General features: G+C 41.3%; 2 protein-coding genes across 7 annotated transcripts in view; one reads left to right on the forward strand and one right to left on the reverse strand.

The window, feature by feature from the left end:
• Window positions 1-5,842, forward strand: part of pnpla6 (patatin-like phospholipase domain containing 6) — a 33,669-nt gene extending 27,827 nt beyond the window's left edge. For 3 of the 5 annotated variants that reach the window (XM_058380420.1, XM_058380423.1, XM_058380424.1), the window contains 7 exons: window positions 242-358; window positions 1,521-1,669; window positions 2,060-2,212; window positions 3,341-3,457; window positions 3,716-3,803; window positions 3,986-4,131; window positions 4,262-5,842. In XM_058380420.1, coding sequence (XP_058236403.1) covers window positions 242-358; window positions 1,521-1,669; window positions 2,060-2,212; window positions 3,341-3,457; window positions 3,716-3,803; window positions 3,986-4,131; window positions 4,262-4,339 — 848 coding nt within the window. In that variant the 3' untranslated portion in view covers window positions 4,340-5,842. The remainder of the gene's footprint in view (window positions 1-241; window positions 359-1,520; window positions 1,670-2,059; window positions 2,213-3,340; window positions 3,458-3,715; window positions 3,804-3,985; window positions 4,132-4,261) is intronic. The other 2 variants (XM_058380422.1, XM_058380425.1) reach the window with 1 other exon arrangement.
• Window positions 5,843-8,113: 2,271 nt separating this feature from the next.
• Window positions 8,114-23,623, reverse strand: map2k7 (mitogen-activated protein kinase kinase 7). 2 transcript variants are annotated; one of them, XM_058380426.1, is made up of 12 exons: window positions 23,396-23,623; window positions 19,967-20,014; window positions 18,377-18,521; window positions 18,226-18,292; window positions 17,662-17,775; window positions 16,992-17,111; window positions 16,024-16,131; window positions 15,746-15,925; window positions 15,508-15,588; window positions 14,733-14,875; window positions 14,570-14,615; window positions 8,114-13,718 (listed from the first exon to the last, which is right to left on the reverse strand). In XM_058380426.1, the coding sequence occupies exons 1-12, from the start codon at window positions 23,571-23,573 to the stop codon at window positions 13,578-13,580; spliced, it is 1,371 nt and encodes a 456-aa protein (XP_058236409.1). In that variant the 5' UTR covers window positions 23,574-23,623; the 3' UTR covers window positions 8,114-13,577. The 2 variants fall into 2 exon arrangements, with proteins under 2 accessions (XP_058236409.1, XP_058236410.1); XM_058380427.1 differs by lacking the exon at window positions 19,967-20,014 and having other exon boundaries at window positions 23,396-23,622.
• Window positions 23,624-24,524: the final 901 nt, after the last annotated feature.

A 24,524-nucleotide genomic window follows, 5' to 3' on the forward strand; every position in this document is an offset into this window, starting at 1 on the left:
CAAAGCCCTAATTGCTAACATGATCTGAGAAATCAAGCATACACACACATGAGGTGCGATTACCCATGGCTCCCACACACCATCCACGGGGTGCCCATCGTTACGCATTCCCCCCGCTGGGCTGCGCATCGCTAACCTCTGCCACTGGCAGCGTTTCCTGGACTTTTCCGTAGTCATTAGTCGTTATTCCGAGGTTATTAAGAGGCTATATTCCTCCTCCCTCCCTCCCCCCGTGTGGCAGGCTCTCTGTGGCGCTATGTGCGGGCGAGCATGACCCTCTCCGGGTACCTGCCGCCCCTCTGCGACCCCAAAGATGGCAACCTGCTCATGGACGGCGGCTACATCAACAACCTACCAGGCAAGTAGAGCCGCGTGCAGGGACGACCTCTATTAGCCGGCCCACTGGAAAGACATGGGGCGGTCTGCTGATCCAATGAGTTGTGGGTTGTAAATGGACTGGGCCCAGTTTCCCGCAAAACCTTTCTAACATGATTATCACCTGAACTGTTACTGAGAGATTTCAAAATAAATTAACTTCATGATTTTGATGAAATTGGTTTCGGGAAACTCGGCCCACGTCTGGTTGTGGGTAAGTAGAGTGTGTGTTTGTGTGTGTGTGTGTGTGTGTGTGTGTTTGTGTGTTCAATTAGAGAAATGAATGGCCATATAATTCTGTTGTGTGTTGTGTATTTGGAATCATTCCATGATTCCAAATGATTTTGTTCTGGGAGAACAAAACTGTAATCCATTTGGCTGATTGTACTTAGGCGTAACAAGGTTGACGTTATTTAACCTGCAACCTGAAATCTCCAAATTTCTCAAAACATTAGAATGTCAATCATTCTCCATCATTCTGTCTGGTTTATGATTGGGCGAAAATCCAAAACACTTCTAATTTATTATTAATATTATTAGTATTAGTATTATTATTATAAATAATGTCCTACACCAAACAGAATTAATTGTTACACATCAAATGTTGTGTTATTTTCACTGTTCAATTTTTTTTTATTTCAAACTGGGCATGAAAGACTGATCAGCTGGGAATATTAGGGTTCGGTGTTTCGAGTCCACTTTATCTGAGCTTCATTTACCATTACAACAACGTTTTTACTGCACGCTTCTTATAAGATGACAAAATCTGGTCTGTATTTGAATCTGATAACGTTCCTCTGAGTCTGTGTAACATATCAGTAACATATAAAAACCTGCTCATCGTTCTTGGTGGTCCTATCCCAGTGTCTCTCAGGCCCAAACACACATCAGTAAGCTGCATTAACCACAGTCTCTCTACCTGTGCGTTAATATGTGTGTGTGTGTGTGTGTCGGGAAATTGGCATGAATTGTAATGAAAAGTATGAAGAGTGGTGTGCGCAGCTTTCTGGTGGTAGTTGCATGTTTGAATAAGAAAGTCAAAACTGCACCGTTTTCACTAAATAATAACAGTAAAGTTCGCTTCCTCCTGCTGCCCCTCGGATATGTGTTTTCTCGGATATGTCTGTGATTGTAACGAACCACAGCGGACATCGCTCGCAATATGGGAGCCAAAACGGTCATCGCCATCGATGTGGGCAGCCAGGATGAAACTGACCTGTGTAACTATGGCGACAACCTGTCTGGCTGGTGGTTGCTGTGGAAACGGATCAACCCGTGGGCAGAGAAAGTTAAGGTGAGAAGGAAGAGTGTACTAACAAGTGTAAGATTTATTTAATAATGCGAATGTATTAGACCATGACTCACTCATAGTTTGATACGCTATGTTTGATTCACATCATTTGGTTCTGGATGGCAGGATAAGTGTGCCAGATGACTTTAATTCATATAACACATTTGGACGCATGAATTTTCCCGGGACTCAGTGCTCCTGCTAAAACCAAACAGCAGAATGACTAACTGAGCAGTTACTGGTTATACTGGTTACTGATACTGAGATGAGTGAGCTTAAAGATGGTATAACATTTTAAGAAAGAGATCTGAATTGTAAATTGCACAAACTGTATCTAAACTGTGTCTCTTAGCTGTTTTAATGAAATTAACAGCAGTAAACATCTCATGTTAGGTACCTGACATGGCTGAGATCCAGTCCCGACTGGCTTACGTGTCGTGTGTCCGTCAGCTGGAGTTGGTCAAGAAGAGTGGCTACTGCGAGTACATCCGGCCGCCCATCGACCGCTTCAAGACCATGGACTTTGGCAAATTTGACGAGATATATGTAAGAAGTTCTTTCAGACTTAGCTATATTTGTCCTCACTTAATTATGCATGTATGCTGTATGGCCAAAGTTTGTGGACACTTGACCATCACTCCCATACAGTATGTGGTCATTCTCCAAAATGTTGCCACAAAACTAGAAGAACACAATTTGTATTGAATGTCTCTGTGTGCTTTAGAGTTATAATTTCCCTTCACTGGAACTAAGAGGCTTAAACCTGTTCCAGCATGACAGTGCCCCTGTACAGAGCTCCATGGTTTGAGAAGGTTGGAGTGGATGAACTTGAGCATCCTGCATAGAGCCCTGACTCAACCCCACTGAACACCTTTAGGATGAACTGGAACACCGACTGAACCCCAGACCTCCTCATCTGACATCAGTGTCTGATCTCACTAATGCTCTTATGGCATGATGGCTTAGTGGTTAGCATTGTTGCCTCACAGCAAGAAGGTCCTGGGTTCGAATCCTGGGGCCTTTCTGTGTGGAGTTTGCATGTTCTCCCCGTGCCTGCATGGGTTTACTCCGGTTTCCTCCCACAGTCCAAATACATGTACATTAGGTTGATTCGAAATTGCCCAGAGGAGTGAGTAAGTGTGGTTGGTCTATCTGTCTCTGTCTATATATGTAGCCCTGTGATGGACTGGAGACCTGTCCAGGGTGTACCCCTGCCCTTCACCCAAGGTGTGCTGGGATAGGCTCCAGCAGATCCCTGTGACCCTGATTAGGAATAAAGAGGGTATAGAAAATGGATGGATGGATGCCCTAACATCTAGTGGAAAGCCTTACCAGGCGGTTATTCTAACAGTAAAGGGAGACTACATCTGGAATGGGATGTGATGGTTTGATGTCCGCAAATATTTGGCAATTTCCAAATTAGCTTTTATGTGAAATTCACAATTTACAGTTTTTCCCTTGACCAATGAGCTAAAACAGAATAATTTATGTGTCAGAAGCTTGATTCTTTACTTTCACTGAGGATCCTTTACTGTTTTTAGCTCTGCAGCCTCCTTTTTTCCATGTTCCACAGAATCAAATTTATTTCAGATGATGAAGAACATCATGATCTGAGATTAAGATTAGTTTACATAATTGGATTAATATACCCTTACATGTGTTGTTCATGTGCAGGACATTGGCTACGAACACGGGAAGCTGTTGTTTACTGGCTGGGCACGTGGTGAAATCATCGAGAACATGCTGAAAGATCATCGCTCGGCCGACTACACCGACAGCAAGAAGACCGACGTGAGTTTCTCAAGAGTTCCACAGATTCACTCATCATGTTTGACAGGAAGAATTCACGTTCTCTGTAACACCCGACACATACGGGTCGAAATCTGTAATTTTCTTCACTCCCAGTTTGTTTTCTAGCCAGTTCCTTCCCCAAAAACTTACAGGTTCTTCCTCTGAGACACATGAAGCCACTGATTCTGGACGCAGACTGGACAGGGGGTTATTTTATGTATAGAGCTACATGATGCTGTGTTTGTTGTTGTATTGTAGAGCTGCACATGTCCCAGTGCAGACTTCACTGATCTGGCTGAGATCGTGTCCAGGATTGAGCCGGTGCAGAGCTACCTGGGTGCTGACGGTAATTCAATTCCAAATTGAAATTTCTGTATGTTCATTGCAGACAAATGTGATCTGTTCAGCTGATGTACTTGGTTATAACTGCAGTTACATCCTCATAGAGAGTAGAACTGATGTTTATTGATAATATTAGTAATGGTTTTGTGTGTGTGTGTGTGTGTGTGTGTGTGTGTGTGTGTGTAGCGGAGGAGTCAGATGGACTGACTGAGTATGAGGAAGACGGGATGGACACGGTGAGAGAAGAAGAGGGTGAGGAAGAGGAGGAGGAAGCTGATGACCCTGAAGACCAATCACCTGGAGAATGGGGAGCAAATGATATTTTTCAGTCTGTGAGTTCTCTCTCTCTCTCTCTCTCTCTCTCTCTCACACATCCATAAACAAAATCTCATCTTAACGCATTTAAAGAACATGTTTTATTATTACTCTGTATTTATTTCTGAATGCCACATGCACGTGTAGGATGAAGAGAAATCGGTCCGTCAGCGGAGAAAGAACCCCAGCGAGTCTAACACGTGCTCCGAGCTCTCCGACTGCTGACCAGATGTGACGTGGCGTCCTGTCGTCCTTTTTCCAAGGACGGATGAGTAGCGGCGTCCCTCCCCGTATCCGACCGAGGAAGAGGAGTCGAGGAGGAAGTCGGACAACCAAAGATAACCGCTCATAAATACAACAGGCATCACCGCGAGCAAAACCAGTGACTCGGGCTGCTCTGGGTGTGTGATGGGAAAACAAACAAAGAAAAAAAAAAGAAGCATCACAGTGAGCAACACGGGAGTTGAGCGTTGAAAGGCTCTAACTCTCTGTTCCACCATATTGTTTTTCGTTTGTTTGTATTTTCTCCTATTAGAGACACTCTAGCTCTGATTAATGGCCAATAGAAACTGTGGGACACCATCCCAGGATATTTGTCCTGGTATAGTGACTAAAAGTGCCAGAGGTACTGGAAGCATCTGGACAGATGTGTGTGTGGTGAAGAGCTCACAGCTAAGAGTGCTGCTAGAAGTAACCTCATTACAGAAGATAGAAAGAGTAAAGAGGAACTAACTTAGATAAACAGCTTTAAAGGTCCACTAGGAAAGATTAAGGTTCCCTAAACACTGTTTTTTTTTTTTTAAAACACTTACATTAACCAGTGTCCAGACCATCATAATAAATCATCATAGAAAAGAAATCCTCATGAACGACGAGCCACATGAATCACGCCTTAATAAACTTGTCGTATCTGTGGCAAAAATAACACAAGGTTTTTAACATTTATTTAATAAAATGGAGCATGGAGAATTAAAAGCAAGATATTAAAAATTCATATCATCCTAATTTGGGGTCACTTCATGTTTTGAATTGGACAAATATTAATCAGTGTGGTGAAGATTTAAACCAACTTTTGTTTAATGTTGAAGTTTGCGGCTGTAACTAATAATAGGGGACGAGACTACAGGCAAGACACTACAGGTGAATAGGGAGGAAACTTTTAAACACAATTGGGGGGTTTTTTTTGCCACATGATTGTTGTTTTGTTTTGGAACTTGGAAAATTTGACAAAGTTTTATGCAAAAAAACGGCCGGAATTTGATGCAATATGCATATATTTGCACAATTAAAAGCAAAAATGTTGTCTTGTTTGGAATTACTATATTTATTTCACCGTAAAGATGCACTCAAGAGAAAGACTTTTCTTGTTTCATGAATAAATAATATGCACTGTATATACATCTATCTATCTATACATCTATCTATATATTTATATATCTATATATATATCTATATATATATATATATATATAGAGAGAGAGAGAGAGATAGGCAGACAAACAGACATAGATAGATAGAGACAGACAGACAGACAGATAGATAGGCAGACAGACAGACAGAACAACAGACTGACAGACAGATATATAGGCAGACAGACAGAACAACAGACTGACAGATAGATAGATAGACAGACAGATAGATAGGCAGACAGAACAACAGATAGATAGGCAGACAGACAGACTGACCGGCCGACAGACAGACAGATAGATAGGCAGACAGACAGACAGATAGATAGATAGAGACAGACAGACAGATAGATAGATAGGCAGACAGACAGACAGAACAACAGACTGACAGATAGATAGATAGATAGATAGATAGATAGATAGATAGATAGATAGATAGATAGATAGACAGACAGACAGAACAACAGACAGATAGGCAGACAGACAGACTGACCGGCCGACAGACAGACAGACAGATAGCCATAATGTAGCTTATGCTTTCCTCAAGTCTGCAAAAAAACAGCAAAATAAACATTTTCTCTGCTGAGGGTTTTTCTCTCATTTTATTTTATTTATTTATTTTTTAATTGCTACAGTTTAAGAGAAGGCATGTTAAGATGCACTCTACCAAAACACTGCATCACGAAACAAGGCCATTTTGTTCCCCTGTAGTGTCTTGCCCTTAATAAGGGAACCTTAATATACCTTAAAACATTCAAGTGAAACTGGACCTGATGTCTTGCAGGTATTTGTTCAGATTGTAATAATGATATAAAAATGGCTCTGGATTGTCCAGCAGTCAGATTAATGCTACTGGAGAGTCTCGTGTACATCGGATCGGTCGTGTGAGCTACAAACGACAACATTTGGTGTACTTCCTAAGCAGGGAAAGAAGAGGAAGTGAGAAAGCGAGTGTGTGACGTGAAATGAGATGCTGCAGGATTATCTGTGTCCGGGGGAAATGAAAAGGGTGGAAGAAGTGAATCTGAGCTGCTTATTTATTTTTTTCCCCCCTTTTCAGTTATCGCACATTATTACTCATGCAAAATCTGTTAGCACATCCTGCAGATTCTTCACAGTAGATAGAAATCCTGTTCGTTTCACTCACTCTAACAGCTCCAGATGTGTTTGCTTTTCAGTTCAAACCTCAAAACCTTTTCTTCTTCTATTCAAGCTGCCAATTATTTTGTATTTTTTCTTTTACAACTGACTTTATTCAGAAAAATGTACTCAATGCAACAAAACGATACAGCTGTAAGGAAATAATTCTACGAGGATATAGTTTCTTCATCTAGACCGCTTTAGCATTTTGCACTGATTCATAGAATAATTTATTCGTTTTTAAAATTTTTCTTTTTTGCATTACTGTTGAAACCTAATGTAATGGATGGACACTGCTAAAGAATAAATTCTAATTAATGAAAAGTTGTGGATATTATTGTTCGATCCAACACCAAAAAAATAAATAAAAATAAACAATAATTATTATATTATTTTTATTATTATAATATAATAATAATTTATAATAATAATAATAATAATAATAAATTCCTGGGATTCATTTTGAAAGCGATTTGGTCAGTGCTGTAGGTCAGTGTGTTGAAAACTTGGAAAACATGATGAGTGATTTAGTTTCATCTGTCTATCTCGGGTATCTTCTTTCATTTAAAGAAATTCTAGCCGAATCTAAAAAAGATCTGGAGGAGAGGAATAAAAATCGAAAGGAAGAGCTGCTTGTGGAAAAAGCCAACTTTTTAAAAGCAAACACATTTAAAATCATTTTCTTTTATTATTATTATTTAAAAAAAATGAACCTAATTTTAATATTTAAAATTATAAATTGACCATAAAAGTTTAAAATAAAAGAGACTTCAAACACAACACGCGTTTAAGTTTTTTGGATTTATTTGTTTTAAGTTCTTAAATGTTTTTTTTTTTGTTTGTTTTCTCAAAAAAATCCTGAGGTATTCACAATATAATGGCATTGAATTCATTTGAAATAGTGACGAAATGAGACTAAGAGGGATAATAAATGGAAAAAAAATTAAAAAAATAAAAATAAAAAAAAATGGAGAGAAACACAAAAAGCATGGATAATGCTGTAATGGGGGTGGGGGGTTTTCTTTTCTTTTCTTTTTCCATTTTTGTTCCATAATCAGGGCTGTATGAAATTTGAGATTTCTAGTATCTACCTACAGCACGTTAAAATCCCGCTGAATCCGACAGGCGATCCTCGTACTTGTCTAAAGCGGAAGAATAAAAGTGGCCTAATCACAGCTGTTGGCACGAAAGAAGAAAGGAAAAAGGGTTCTATCGGTGTAATCCTACAGGTTCGGGATGAACACGGACACGTCCTTATTGGAGACGCCAGACCCGGAAGTCTGGGCTGGAAAAGTTTGATATTAAAATGATACATTCCATTAGTCTGAAAGCAACAGCAGCTCGGAACGGTGACGTTTAACTCTATACAGCATGAAGGAACCCAATAACGACCAGAGAACTAGGGGTAACATCATTGTCTAGAGACATGGTGTGTGTGTGTGTGTTTTTAAACAAAAAAAAAAAAAAAAGACAAGGAGACGAAGGAGCTCGAAAAGAAAGAGACACACCTTCGACACGATGTTTCTGATAGAACACATCCGACTCTTCTGTCAGAACGCCGTCATGTCTTTGTTCGGTTTGGTGTGAGAGTAGAACCCCTGAAGATTTTTCACCGTACAACATCGCGACCGTGACGGACGTTTTGGTTTTCTAAAACGTACGACGACTAAAAACCCCCGATCCGTCCCGCGCTCGCACGCGGCGATGATCTAAAACCTACGGACGTATAAACGACGACGACAACAACAACAGCCTGAAATCAAGCAAGGATAAAAATAAAAATGTCATATTGCAAAGAGATTCAAACAAAAGGTAAGAAGACAAAGCAAAAAAGTGTCTTTTTCTAATAAGACAATGAAAGAAAAAAAAAAAAAGTACAGAATATATATTTATATATATTTATAATATGTAAAAATCATAAATAGATAGTTTTATGCCCCTCCCATCCCATCCAGAAGTCAAATCAATGGCAGTTACATCTGAGATAACATGCAATTGATACACTTTACAGCATTGGACAAACTGATCCCTGGTCTAAACCCCGCCCCATAACGTGAGCCCCTCCCACCCACTGCACAAGCACCGCCCACTCAACCCACCCCTGCCCCTCCCTCACCCAAATACAATCCTTAAATATGTCAGCTCATTCACACACATGAATCAAACAGGAAAGAAGAAACACTTCTCTTTTAACTCTCTCCTCTGGCTGAAGGCAAAGAAGTCCATCATCAAAACAACGAAAGGAGGTTTCACCACAGACGTGTGTGTGTGTGTGTGTGTGTGTGTGTGCAGAAGATTTAGGGCTTGAGCAAGCTGACTTGAATGACTGCATAGTGAGTATTTGGTTTACGTACAGATGAGGGGAGGCGTATCAAATAAACTCCCATCGTACAGCGCTAGAGGAGTTCACGCCACACACACACACACACACACATTAATGCTATCGAAGCAGAGGCACTGGTGTGATCTCTGCTTCTCGTTTCACTGAGGCTAATGTCATGTACTGCTCATCGGAAATAAAAAATGAAAACAAAAACGTGCACACACATGCTCACAGCACTGACACTGAAGAAAAACAAAACAGAACGGTCAAAAAAATATGACATTACACAAGAAAAATAAGTGTCAGCAAATAGAAGAGAGGTACAGTTGGAAAATCGGAACATTAACACTCAGAACTTGAGCTTTCCTTGGGTGTGTGGAGTAACGGTACGGGGTAAGAGAGAGCGGGATGCAGCTTCTTTTTATCTTATTTTAACGTTGAACTGCTAAGAATTTCATGCAGGCGTCCAATCTAAGCTGAAGCCTGCCTGAGTGTGTTTACATGCACAGAATAATCTGAAACGGTTTCAAGTCCTGTAACTAGCTCTAGATTTCTTTCAGTAATGCTGCTACAAATATTTTAAACAGCAAAAGTGTCCGTCTGTATAATCAGGGTCCAAGTGCTGGATCTGATCGAATCTAATCCACTGGAGTCATTTATGCTGTGTATGCGGGTTACCTCGAGGACGTCGGATGATTCTCACAGCTATGATATGGGTATTGCTTCAGAAAGAGAAAATCGGGACCTCACGGTACTTTGTACGTTTTTATAAATCGACTCGCCTTCATGATAAATTTCTGAGTTTTTAAAGGTCTGAACCACATTACGGTGTTTATTCAGCGTTAACCGAGACCTTCAGAAGCTGGGATTTTATTGACTTCAGATCAAAACAAACACTACAGAGAGAGTACAGTCTTTTATGCATGATGCCAAAATCTGAAGGGTTATAATAATAATCGGGAGGATATAATCAGACCAACCGGTGCTTATCTGTAGCTTGAAAATCAGTCCAGATGATCCTCTGGTGTTGCTCCGACTTACTGTCTCCATTTCAAAATGTTTTCCCTTCTACATCTGTCTCAAATGTAGAAATATGACAATATCCCATTAACAGTATATACACATGTGCTAAATAATCTGGGATGAAATCTAGGTGTATATTATGAATGTAAAAGTTTGGGATCACTCAAAAAATTTTATTATTTTCCGAAGGAAACACACACGGAATTGGTCTGAATAGAAAACATAGCAAGACAGGCTGACATGTCAGAGTTAGAAATAATGATCTTGATGGAAATGATGAAGGCTTTCTTCAAACTTTGCCTTTATACAAAAACATCCTGGGCATTCTAGCTGTCAATTTTTTCAATATAATCTGATGAGATTTCACCCCATGCTTCCTGGAGCATCTCCCACAAGATGGATTAAGCTTGATGGGAGTCTTCCTCCGTGGCTGAAATATCCAAGTGATCCCAAACTTTTAAGCGGTAACCATGTGGACGCACCGGATACGTGAACTTCCGCCCGAATAATTCCGAATAATCGGATCATTAACATGCATGTAAACGACACTCGGGGAGCGTGAACATAAACGTGGCTTAGCCTGCTCTCTCTCTCTCTTATCCGCACGTGAAATTTAGCAAGCGAGCCGCACAGAAGTGCCAGAGTATCGCCGACCCGACTCGGCATTATAAACAAAAACAAAAGGATGACACTTTTAGTAAGAACAGACAGAAAGAGCAAATGACTGACTGACAAACTGACAGAACGTGACGGTGCGAAATCGAGCCGCACACGGGGTCCGGAGAGATCTTTTTTTTTTTTTTTCCTTTCAAACTGTACACATGATGCTAACTTTATAGTCTGTTTAAAGCAGATATGCCGCTAAAGATGGCAGACTGGTGGAAAAGGCCGTCTTCTAGATATTATAATATATCGGTATAAATCCTCCTTTCTGTTGCAGCCCATCTTCCCACACTGCTTTTCAACAGAAGAAAAAAACGAAACAAAAGAACGCTACCATCCACCACAGGACGGAACAGGCTAAAGCTAACACAAATCACACCTACATACAGGATTACAGCTAACTGCTGAAATAGAGCTCTTATATAAATATGACCACTCGCACATTTAATACTTGTTCTACCGATAATTAGTTGAAACACTGCCTTTGTATCGTGTCTAGAGCTACACACGTTGAATCAAAATGAAATAAAAAAATAAAAACCTCCTGGATGCGATCTTCTCCTCACGTTCAGTCTTGCAGGTATTTGGTTAATTCGTAGACATTGCAACGTTTCACGTTTTTGTTTTTTTTTTGTTGTTTTTTTTGGTTTTTGGGAAAACAAAACAACTGTATATATAAAAAAAAAACAAAAAAAAAACAACCTATTGACCTTTGGGGAAAATAAAAAATAAAACGAAAGAAAAAAATATATATACTGACAGCAGCATCTAAAGCAAAAGCAGTAGCAGCATAACAATAAATAAATATAATCATCATAAAAAAAATCGACAATAAGGCAATAAGAATAACACACTAATTGTCCCTAGCAATAAAACAAAAAACAAAACAAGTATATTGGTTTGATACCATGGAAAGCTTTTCTGCAATGTCCAGCAGTCAGTGAGGATCGAACGCTAACCTCGACACCGTCAGATTTCCACTCCGAAAACTTCAGTCACACTTTCCTTTCCCGTCTCTCGGTTCCCAACTTCCTTTAGCTTCCTTTACACACCTTTCCAAATATCGTTCTGCTTCTGTGCTCGTACGGATCCTTCTGTCGACGTACCGTGTCCCGTTTCTTCCTACCTCACTTTCTTTCTTTTCTCCTTTTTTTGGTTTTTGAAGAGCAGTGACTTCTCAGCTACGGCTTTGGTTCTGGGAAAAACGTGGCTATTCTACAAGCTGTGGCCTGATGACGAGGGGGTTAGAGGAGGTGCTTTGGTTTGCTGAACTTAAATGTGGAAAAAAAAAAAAAAAAATGGATAGATAGAAATGGTGGGTTTAGATGAAGCCGAAAAACTGAACTGGAATTTATTTGTAGTCATCTTTCCATCTCTCACTTTCTCAATCTTCTTAGTAGAAATGTTTATAAAACGGCTTAACCACGATCTTCTTTTCATCAATCACTTTATCTGAAGCTTGGTTGTAAAGAGGTTCCTGAAATTCTATTCAGAAAAGCACTTTGGAGGAGACGTTCATGATTGGTTGGTCAATACATGGATCCAAACACGCTGTGATTGGCCAGCAGCGACCGGTAAAGGATGAGTGGGAATTAACTTCCACCTTTAACACGACGAAGCACCTAAGCTACAGGTTCAATGACGTTTCCCCAACAGCAACATTATCACTAATGCACGTTTTATTTGATCGACATGACGCTTCACTTCCTATCGAACACGATAAAGCTATCAATGAAGTCACTGTTTATTTTGTGGCTTACATTTTTTAATGTACCCAGTCCAACATTTTGCCTTGACGATGTGATACAACGACCTCCTCCGATATCGAAAACTATTACAATCTGAACTCTGTGGAAGATTAGTCAAAAAAAATAAAAATCACTTCCATCTGGACAATACTTACAAACTGCTAAAACTATAAAACCAGGAACGTTCCCGGCGCTTCCGCTGAAGCATGAACCAGGCGTTACGTGGGAATTATCTTTATCTACAAACACGCTTGCATACCTAAATCACCTCTCCTGGGGGGTGTATAATAAAAAATATGGTCTGGATTAAAATGCTAGAAGCTAAACTAATTTTTTTTGTCTTTACAGCAAAATAACTTCCCGTCAGCAAAGTCGATCGATAACACTTTTAAGCACTATTTTCTAACAAGTCCTAATTTTCTAACTTCGTGTTAGCTCATTTAATTTTGATATTTTCCACATATTTTCCTCGAGTTATTACTCGGACATGCGATCTGTCCGGGAAAATGAGGACTTGCCATATATTAAACTTTAGAATTAATAAGACTACTCACAAATGCACAAAACACACACACACACACACATACACACACCTTGGCTCAGTGTTGTTCGACTACTCTGTTCAGTCCCTGAGTAAGGGGCTAATGGAGGATGTGGAGCTAACGACCGTGGTGAAGGACACAGTATCAGTATGAACACAGAACTGTACACACACTATGTAGGGCGGCTACACACACCGCGCAGCCATATGGCTTACACTGATTTGAAGTCAATACATGATGTAAGAAGTGATGATATTCACAGCTGTTGCTTTACACTGTACAGTGCTCTATAGCTTATAACGGTAGTGAATGTGTATGACACTATACATGTGAACGTGCACGACTAGCGACTCCTAAGGCTAAGGTCCGTCCTGATAAGAGTGGTGGATGAAAAAGAAAGGAAAAAATATATATAATATATATAGATATATATAAAGATAAATATAAATAGGTTTCAAATTTACAACACACTTGCCCGTGTCTGTCTGTCAGTCATCTTTACTCTGTCTCAAACCAGCTTTGCTTTATCCCTTCCCCCTTTTCACACACAACCCTCCATGCTCTCTCTTCATCCGTCCCTGTCCCCGTCTCGCCGTCCGCTCGTCTCAGAGTGCGCGGCTACCTGCTGAACAGAGAGTGGAGCTGGTGCTGGCTGTAGCACTGGCTGCTGCGTGGAGACTCGGTGCGCTCCATCACTCTCTGAAACCAGCCTGCCACGTCCACCTCCAGCACCTCGTAGCGACGGATGAAACTGTGCTCCTGTTGCGTGAAAGCGAGAGAGCGAAGAGTCAGAGGATCGGGCGACAGAACTTACAGATGTAGATACTAGAATTATAAACTAGACTAGAAGATCGTACAAGCAGAAATTTTAACATTTGCTAAAACATAAAATCCACATTTTGATCATTTGTGATCTGACCGACATTCGATAAGTCGATATTAGTTTTATTTGTCTTTCTAAATTAAATTTCTGATTAAATGCAAAAACAGCATCTCCTCTATCATGTAGCGCTCTCTCTATATCCATCCCTCTCTATATATACATCCATCCATCTATCTCCAATCTAATCTACAGATATATAGATATACCGATAACGTGTGATTATATATATATATATATATATATATATATATATATATATATCTCAGCCAATAGAAGAGAAACTATCCTGATGATGATGAATAGAAGGTATTCACACACATACTGGAGCCTGAATCTCAAATCATCTTCTTTAAGTGCACTACAATGCTATTAAGTGATGGCCTATATATTGAGCATGTATGGGGAATACTAAGTACGCAATGCAGTAGTCCAACTGTATTAGGGTCTTAATGCGTAAAATCAGCAACAAGATATAACTATGGGCGACGGAAGAAAAACAAATCTGAAACGCTGGCGCTAACGACTGAAACATATCGCTTTCCATTGTTGGTGTGACACAGCAAAGAGTTATTGCTAATATTTGCTCTGAATGTGGGAGTGCATACACTTTATATCTGAAAGTGATACTTGAATGAATTTCAAAGCAATATAACTCTATGAAGCTATTCTAATTTAACTGAGTATGGGCTATAGTGTGGTAAAATAATGATGTTAGTGAGACACTCACAAGCAGCTTGTGGTATTTTGGCCTTTTTCTGTGATCCTTTGTGAGGCTGCGAGGACAAAATAGAAAACAATATAGAGTTAGTGCACGAATTAAACTGAGCAGCCTGCGTACTGTATATTGGTTCATTGAGGACGAGGTGCTGAGTGTGTGTATGCATGTATACCAATCTTTAACAAAGGACTGGAAGTCGAGGGAGAAGCCCATGCTGAGAGGCAGAAGAGGAGGGTCCTCCTGTAGCACTTTGGTCAGCACCTCAAAGTCTGTCTTGCAGTTCTTATACGGGAATTGTCCTGTAGCCAGCTCCACCTACAGGAAATGACCACATGGGCATTGATTATAATGAGATTTATTTTGTGTCGTACAGATAAACCAAGCTAAATGCTGCTGCTCCTAGGAACTTCTCGTTAGAAGAAACCTACTAAAAATAACCACTGGAAACAAAGGCTTGAGGAAAAACTCCTCAGATCCTGTAGTCTATAGTTGAACGTTCTTGCATTGCTCTGTCTCAATCTCTCTCCCTATCTCTTTTACTTTGTCTCTCAGCCAGCAGTCAGTCAAATCATGTCAGAGCCCAGACTGTGATTTATAAAACAAAACAAAACACAAAAAAAAAACCCAAAAGCAGCAGCAAGTGTCAGCGTACAGTCACTTAAATAAACAGCACAAGTCTGGTCTAGCAGTCTAATGTAGTATTAAGAAATAACTTGGAATCGGTCCGAGATTCACAACAGCAGTGACAATCAGCTTGAGCCTTCTGAGGGTGAGGTGTTTTCTTGGAGGTTGTTTTATAATTAATGGAAATGTAAGTTCTGTGCCATAGCTTCCCTTTTTCCCCCTTTTATTTATTTCTCAAACCTTACAAAATATGCCCTTCCATGTCTTTGGCCCGCTGTGCTGTTAAAAGTTAATCATTTCCAAAGAGAAAACAGAAAACGTACCAGAGAGATGCCGAGACTCCAAACGTCGGCTCTGATGTCATAGTCAGGCTTACTGGGGTCTGGAGGGTCTATTCTCTCAGGCTGAACATATTAACACACACAAACACATACACCACAAGATTACACTACGTCTGTAGCACAGAATATCCCTGTGTGCTGTAAAGAGAGCACCAGCCAGTCGCTGAACAGTTGCATGTGTGGGCTTGAACTCGGATTGTGAAAGCGTCTCCTCACTCACCGCCATGTAAGCGGCACAGCCAGCGCTGCGGGTTTTAGCTTTGGAGTCGACGAGGCGGCCGCTGATTCCAAAATCGCAGAGCTTGATCTGGCCTTTAGCGTCCAACAGGATGTTTGAGGGTTTCACGTCTCTGTGGATGACACCATGCTTCTCCTTGAGATACAGCAGAGCCTTCACTATCTGCAGAGTGAGAAACAGAGACGAATTTCTTAGCACTGCTTAGTTTAATCTACATGCGTCAGAAATAAAATAGGACAGGGAACACAATGGAGACTCACCGCCACGGTCATCTTCCCCAGAATGCACTCTGGTATGGGCCCCTGGATCCGCTTTTTTAGCTTCTCCGCACACGTCCCCATCAGCTCCATGGCAATGAACACGTCAGTCTGTGAGCACAGCAACACATTCGGTATTTAAACACAAGATTCCATTAAAAATAATAAGAAAAATAAAGCACTTTATTAGGAACACGTGTACACCTTTATATTCACGATTTTTTTTATGTACTGCTCTGCTGCCACCTGATTGGCTGACTGCAAAATTGCATGTACACTATATTGCCAAAAGTTTTGGGACACCTCTCCAAATAGCTGGATTCAGGGGTTGGGCTTGGAACCTTAGTGCCAGTAAAAGGAGCTCTTAATGCTTCAGCATACCAAGACATTTTGGACAATTCATGCTCCCTACTTTGTGGAAACAGTTTGGTGATGACCCCTTCCTGTTCCAACATGACTGTACACCAGTGCACAAAGCAAGGTCCATAAAGACATGGATGAGCGAGTTTGGTGTGGAGGAACTTGACTGGTCTGCACCAGTCCTGACCTCAACCTGATAACCTTTGGAATGAATTACAGCGGAGACTGTGAGCCAGGCCAAAACTGGGATGTCTGCCTTTATGTGCACATGAATGTAATATGGAGTTGGTCTGCCCTTTGCAGCTATAACAGCTTCAACTCTTCTGGGAAGGCTTTCCACAAGGGTTAAAAGTGTTTTTGGGAATTTTTGACCATTCCTCTAGAAGTGCATTTGTGAGGTCAGACACTGATGTTGGACAAGGCCTCATCACAGTCTCCGCTCTAATTCATCCCTAAGGTGTTCTGTCAGGACTCTGTGAAGATGCGCCACACCAAACTTGCGCAAGTCAATGATTTGGAGGGGTGTCCCAAAACTTTTGGCAATATAGTGTATGTGCAAGTGTACCTAATTAGGTGTCCAGTAGGTATAGGGGTGCATGTGTATGACTCACGTTGGTGACTATAGCTCCGTAGCACTGGATGATATACGGGCAGTCGTGGCTCTTTAAGACGACATCCAGATCCATAAGAATTCTCTTATTCTCATCCTTATTACCCGTCCGCCGCATTTGCTGTAAACATTAACAAACGGGGAGTGTTAATACAGCTAAATAAATCACATACGCTCCGTTGTGCTTGTTCACAAACACATACACTGCTGGTAACATGCAGGGCTGGAAAGAGTAAACAATAATTACTTACTGGCTTTAATAGCAGGCATTCAAATAGGCAATTAAAGAGTCATTAAAAACAGAGAAACTCAAGTGCACATGTACACACGTTCATTTATTTTCCTGTCACAGCACTGACACACAAATACCAAAATCCTACACATGATTTACTGGGAAAAGCAGGCAAAGAGACGACATTAGACGCAGCAACACTGTACTGCATTAAGAGACGTTAGCTGTCAGATAAAGAGGTGAATTCTGTCAAGAAACTACACTGAAAAATATTTGAGCTTTACATCAATGGGTCCGCTTTTGAGAGGAAATCATTTGTGGTGCATGTTTCTGCTTGATTTTGTGAGGAAGTTCAACTACTGCTTGCTCTTTCTGCCTGCATTATTACAGAGCAAATGCTGATCACAGGGAATTACAGAGAGTGTGTGTGTGTGCTCACCTTGACAGCGATGACATGGCCGGTTTTCTTGAAGCGCACCTTGAACACCTGTCCACAGGTACCGCTTCCGATCTCGCCCTCGTTGATCAGATCCGTCACCTCCGCAGGGTAACGCTGAAACGACCGGTTACAGATTATATAACACTTTCACGTTTGCACATACTCTGGCCAATTAATTAGGTATAGCATTCGGTATGTGTCACTCTGCAGTATATATTTACTGCCTGTAGCCTGTATGTAGCTCTGTAGAACGTCTATAACTGTTGACATTAAGAGCACTGCCTTCATGATCATGGTGTCCACAGGACAATCAGCTCATTTAGCCACTGAGAGGTTTCTGTGAAATCATTCCCTTTTCTACGCATTTCAGCACTACTTGCAGGAGAAATATCAAGAGATTTGATATTTGAGAAGTGTCTCCCGTATCACTGCAGCAATGACTCGGAGATCGCACGACTATATCGTACATGTTGGCACCTCTGTGAGTATCAGCTTACCTGAATGTCGAGAATCTTGTGCTAACAAGTTAAATCAGCTACTCATGGTGTCAGTGGTGCGTCTCACCTGTCCGTCGATCTTCAGGTAACCCGTCTGTTTCATAATTTCCTGTAGTTTCTGGTCTATTTCAGCACTGCACACAGAGAAACCGTGTTAAAATCTCTGCGCTTCTGTGTATTTAAATATATACATATAATCATACATCTAGGTTGCGTACTTCTCCAAGCTCTTCTGCAGGCCGTAGGGTGGAGTAGGCAACGTGAGCATGTGACGTGGTCGACTGGGGTACGAGTGGTGCTGTGGCGAGCTCTCTGAGGAAGAGGAGCGGCTCCCGCCGTCGTTGGCCAGCGGCAGCTGCAAAGCTGAACATGGAGAAGATGGACAAAAGCAGAACGCAATCAGAGGCGGCATGGACAGTAAGTCATGTGACCAGTGGAACCTTCATTTAGGGAGACTGCTTGTGTTTAAATTACAGATTGTCTTGCTACATTTTGCTGGCCTCGCGTCTCCTAAAGAAATATTACGTTAAAAACATAAGCCGGAATCATCTTTAGAGCCTCACGATCAGAGCCATTTGTGCAATGTAAACTGTGTAGCTTATAGAAATATTTCAAACAATGTAATAGCCTGAGATTAGAGGCTCATGAAAATGCAGACGTGGCAGAAATTGCGTTCGACACTCCTGCGGTCAGCCTTACGCAGGGAAGAAGGCTTATTGATTGCCGTGCTTCTGATTTCCTCCACCAGGAAAAAACACACATGCCTGTGGATGAAAACTGGTTAGTGTGGGTTAGTCAGGTCAGTCAGGCACCTGAGCCACGCACAAACATCAAGACACCTGCAGTTCTCTCTCTCTCACACACACACACACACAATGTTGCAGCACTCAGCGTTGAAAACTGTCAGCCATTCCGAAAGACAGATAAACAGACAGGCAGAGTGAGAGAGGAGGAAAAAGGCCAGACTAGTTCAATCCCAGCAACAAACTGACCACTTCAGATGCTCCGTCATGTGCTGTATTAGCTGGTGTGTGTATGTGGGTACATTTGCGACCGAGCCGTGCAGTTACAGCGACGTCATGCACAGTGTCTGTCCATCCATCGAAACGGGTTAATCCAAACTCAAACACACCATCACACACAAACACACACACACACACACTGCTCTGCCACTGAAACTTGCTCTAGCAGAGAAAGAGAGGAAAGGAGAATGGATGGATGGATGGATGAGCAGAAAAATGAGGAGAGGATGCAGGATAGGACAGCATCAAATTGAGGTGATGCAGACAGTGGAAAGTCTTCACTCGAGTCGGACACTCGACGCGATTCCAAATCATCCCTATTCTGCTGCATGAAGTGCACTGAGCGTTGAAATGAAATGTAATCATGATGTCTTAGGAGAGTGGGGGGGGGGATATTACGGCTGTGCTTACAAGCAAAGGCTTGCATGTGATCCGTGAATAATTAAAGCAAATGAAATGCAGGGTTTCAACCGTCTTGCTCATCTTAAATGACATCAACGTCTAAATGTCTGAAATGAACAGATGGTGAAAGGAGGAATTTGTGTCCTGCATCATCGTCTGAGCCGTTAACATGACGACTAAATATTAAATATTAGGCGGCAAGTAAGCATAGCTGATCAGAAAGTATGATTAAGAGGGAAAAAAAAAAAAGACAGAGGTACTGAAGGAATGAGTGAGAGTGTGGCATGATGTGTGAAGGGTGGAGGAGAGGGAGAGAGAGAGAGAGAGAGAGAGAGAGAGAGAGAGAGAGATGCAGTGGCAGAGGGTGATTTTGGTGAATGGTACCTGCACGCTGGGAAGGGGCTGGAGCAGGACTGAGCTGGATCACGATGACTAGATACAGGAGAGAAAAACACACACGCTCGTTACTGAGAAAAGAAAATCAGTCAATCTCTGCCTCTGACACTGACACACACACACACTCTCAAACACAAAAATCTCTTCATGGAACTCATCTGATACAAGACTACATTTTACCCTCGACTCAAGGCAACGCAAACACACACACACACACACACACAGAGCGAAGCTTCTACAAACCTGCCTGCCATATGGATCGATATTTATGCACCAAAGTAAGAGCACACTTAAAAATGATTTCATATTATAACGACTTACACTGAGCAATCAGTTTATCCATATAAACCATCCAGAGTGCAGTGTGTGGGTACATAATTACTGACTGAAGCTCAGCCATTTCTTAGTCCTCTCATTACTGGACGCCGCAGGACCACGAGTAACTAAATATCACTTGGGTGAAACCCTTCTGTAAATCCATAACCATCTCTACCCTGATCACGTACCAGTGTCTGTCTCGGATATACACTACACCAGCTAAATGGACCCGATATGATATCCAAAGAGTGAAACATAGGTGTAGCCAAGAAAGTCAGTGTTTACCCCTCAATACTGGAGATTATTGCAACTCTGAGGCACATACCTCACAGCAATAACCTTTACTTTAAAGACAACTAGATCTTATCTGCAACCGTACCCTACTCTAGTCATCTTGAAACCAAATCAGATATGAGGAGGTGTTTTAATATCTACTCTCAGCTGTGGCTGATCTGCACAGAAACCAACCAATGTGTGTGTTATTGGAATACACCAACTGGATACTGAGTACTGGTATAATTACAAGTATAATGTAGATTAACACGACGCCTGTTTACACCTGCATTACCACATAATATAGCAAGAGACATTCCTATTACTGCAAAGAGGTCACGATTAAGCACTGTACACAGAACTGGACACAAATATTAGGATTTTTAAATCAGTACTTTGGTCCACAATGATATCAATGAGCTATACCAGTATACCTAATAGGTGTAACCAAAAGCAGCTCTGCTGAGTCGTGGCAAAACACACTGTATCCGGGTCGTGACAATCTTTTCCCAATCAAGTTGCCATTTTTTGACCCCTACAGGTGACTAAATCTACCAGACATGGCTCCTGACTGGCTCAACAGAATAGCTTTAATCCTATAGTTGTGGAGATCACGCATTTAAGCGAATGAAGACCGTGCCAAAGCCTTCAAGACAGCAAAACAGACTATGTCACTACTCTCTCCGCCTGGTCACTCAGAAGGACATTAGACAAACCTGGCTATCAGTGAGTTCATGTATGTTTAGCACTATCCCTGGTTTGTTGTGGATAGTTAGGCAGTGGATGGGAACTGGCAAGACCAAATTTGTTTGAGGGGTAAGGGGTAATCTACCAGATACTTGCCACGAGATGTCTGTATATTGTGAGATATACACTGACTAGGCATCACATTATGACCACCTGCCTAATATTGGTGTTTGTCCCACTTTTGCTGCCAAAACAGCCCTGACCCGTAACAACTTCAGCAATTTGAGCAACAGTAGCTCATCTGTTAGACCGGATCACACGGGCCAGCCTTCGATCTCTACGTGCTTCGATGAGCCTTGACCGCCCATGATCCTGTCAACAATCCACCACTGTTCCTTCCTTGGACCACTTTTGATAGATACTGACCACTGCACCCCACAAGAGCTGCAGTTTTGGAGATGCTCTGATCCAGTCGTCTAGCCATGACAATTTGGCTCTTATCAAACTCGCTCAAATCCTTATTTTTCCTGCTTCTAACACATCAACTTTGAGGACAAAATGTTCACTTGCTGCCTAATATATCCCACCCACTAACAGGTGCCATGATGAGGAAATCATCAGTGTTATTCACTTCAACTCTCACTGCTCATAATGTTATGCCTGATCGGTGTATCCTCCTAATGTTGACAGTTTCTACACCTCTACATCTTTCCCAAACACCATCATCACCTTGACTAACCCCAATTAAACCATACACAGGAATCAACTGGTAAAATTCAGATCCATCCATTTTGGTACATAAATTGTTGTAGGTAAAATGCCCTCGCGAAGAGGTTTCCGACCCCTGGCCATGAGTAAACACAAGTGTGAATGAAATCAAACACAAACCACATCTCTGTTTTCACAATATATAACGAAAAACATAGGTCAGGGATGCTGAGCCATACTTTGCAACCATGCAGAGATCTGTATGTAACTGAATTCAGTTTCAATCCACCTACAAATGTGAACGGTGGGGGATATATATTATACATCGATGAGGACCCAAAACAAGAAAACATTCATGGATCGATAAGGTGTAAAAAATCTTCAGTGCATGTACATGTTTAGGTTCAATGACACAACTGTTTAGAATCCATATCCGGCATATAAACCCTGCCATGCATACAAGTGACAAGTGTGAACAGGCTGTGCAAAATATGGTCCAAGATTCTCTGTGATTTAACAGACTCAGGACCAAAAGTGTGTAGATGGAGAAAGGACTACACAAACAGACATGGGGGAGAGAGAGAGAGAGAGAGAGAGAGAGAGAAATGTGTGAAATTTGTAACTGAATCTGTTCAGGGTTGGCACCGGTTTGATTGCGAAATAGAGACCAGTGTGAACATGACACCTCCATAATTGGCATCTAAATGTGTGTGTGTGTGATGTATAAACCGACCGTCTATAGATACTTGATTTCCTGTACCTGTTTAAAACATTTCTGGATAAAGAAAACAAAAGTCTAATTCGGATGATTTGATGTCTCTGTATTCACAGGAGAACAGATAACGTTAGCACGTTAGCTTACATTATACGGCTAATTATGAGTTATGCTAACTAGCTACCTTCAGAGCGGTCAAATTTGGGAAGCTAACGCTAAACCGCTAACGTTCCTCTCAAGAAATTCTCGCTAAATGGGAAAATGTAGTTTCTTTGTAAACACAAGTACATTTAAGTGAGCTATATATATATATATATATATATATATATATATATATATATATATATATATATATATATATATTATTCGGGAAAAAAAGTAACGTAGGCAGAATGCAGAATTAGCTCGGCTAGCTATCGTTAGCCATGTCATGACTGATTAGGGACAAGGGCCTGCTAGTTTAGTCAACCAAACACAAGGAAAAAAGCTATTTGTGTTTACAGTTCGAACTGTAAAATATGTGTGCCCGATTCCTATGGTGTAGACACGGTGAATAAACAGCTGTTTAATTGGTCAAGCGTGTAGAATGAAGCTGAGGCTCGGATACGAGCGCTCGGTGTTTTGTTTATGTAGCTAGCCAGCTAGCGCGTTAGCTTGATGCCGAGGCTCGCTCCCGTCTCCCCGCTAAACACTCAGAAATATCCGCGCGCACTTACTGGGCCTCGGGCGCGAGCGCTGTGGGCTCATGTCGATGTTGAGGTCGATCCGTCTGCGAGGTTCGCTATTTTCCTGCTTCAGTTTCTCCTCGATTCGGGAGAGTCTCTGTTCCAGCGACGACATCTTGGAAAAATTCAGCACCATCGGAGCGTCTCCCCGCAGAAACTCCACACACATACACACGCGCGCGCGCGCGCACTCTCTCTCACACACACACACACACACACACACTCTCTCTCTCTCTCTCTCTCTCTCACACACACACACACACACACACACACACACACACACACACACTACCCAGCGGTGAGGACGAGCAATGCAGCCAGAGCAGAGCAACACATGATAAACAGTTTGCTTAGTTATCACAATAAAGTCCGTTTTGTTTCTTACCAATAATATGAATTAAGCAGAATAAACACAATGAATGACCTTAAGAGAATAGTATTAACTGCATCATGGTCCAGGAAGCATGTTTATTTATGTCTACATGGCCATTCACTTTATAAACACTCCCTCACAACCCTTCACTTCACACCCTGGTCTCATGCTAATACCACAAAGCAGCGCTCATAAAGGTTTATTGAAAAGAAAAAGGAAATTATGAGCCAGATTTTAAGATTTGAAAACCTTTTGTTAATGCTAACTCTGAGCTGAGCCAGTTCATGGGTCGGAAAATAGAGGTTTGGTTCAGAAACTAAAAGAAAATCTTATTTAAATCTCATCCAAATCTTATTCAGCTCCTCTTAGTCAACTAATCTTTGATAAATCTAACCTAACGCACCTAATTATGTATTACTACAGGACTAAAAGGTGCATTGGTTGATATTTTATTCTTTATTTGCAACTAACAACCTGTAACAATCGGCCTCTTAGTCATTTTACAGACGCTCTCTATAAACATTCACCATTCACCTTTTCTTTCTGCCCCAATCTGCCTCTATGTCCTTTTATAGACGCTCTCTATAAACATTCACCTTCTCTTTCTGCCCCAATCTGCCTCTAAGTCCTTTTATAGACGCTCTCTATAAACATTCACCTTCTCTTTCTGCCCCAGTCGGCCTCTTAAGTCATTTTATAGACGATCTCTATAAACATTCACCTTTTCTTTCTGCCCCAATCTGAAAT

Source organism: Hemibagrus wyckioides, linkage group LG26 (assembly GCF_019097595.1).
Source record: "Hemibagrus wyckioides isolate EC202008001 linkage group LG26, SWU_Hwy_1.0, whole genome shotgun sequence".
Lineage (NCBI taxonomy): Eukaryota > Metazoa > Chordata > Actinopteri > Siluriformes > Bagridae > Hemibagrus > Hemibagrus wyckioides.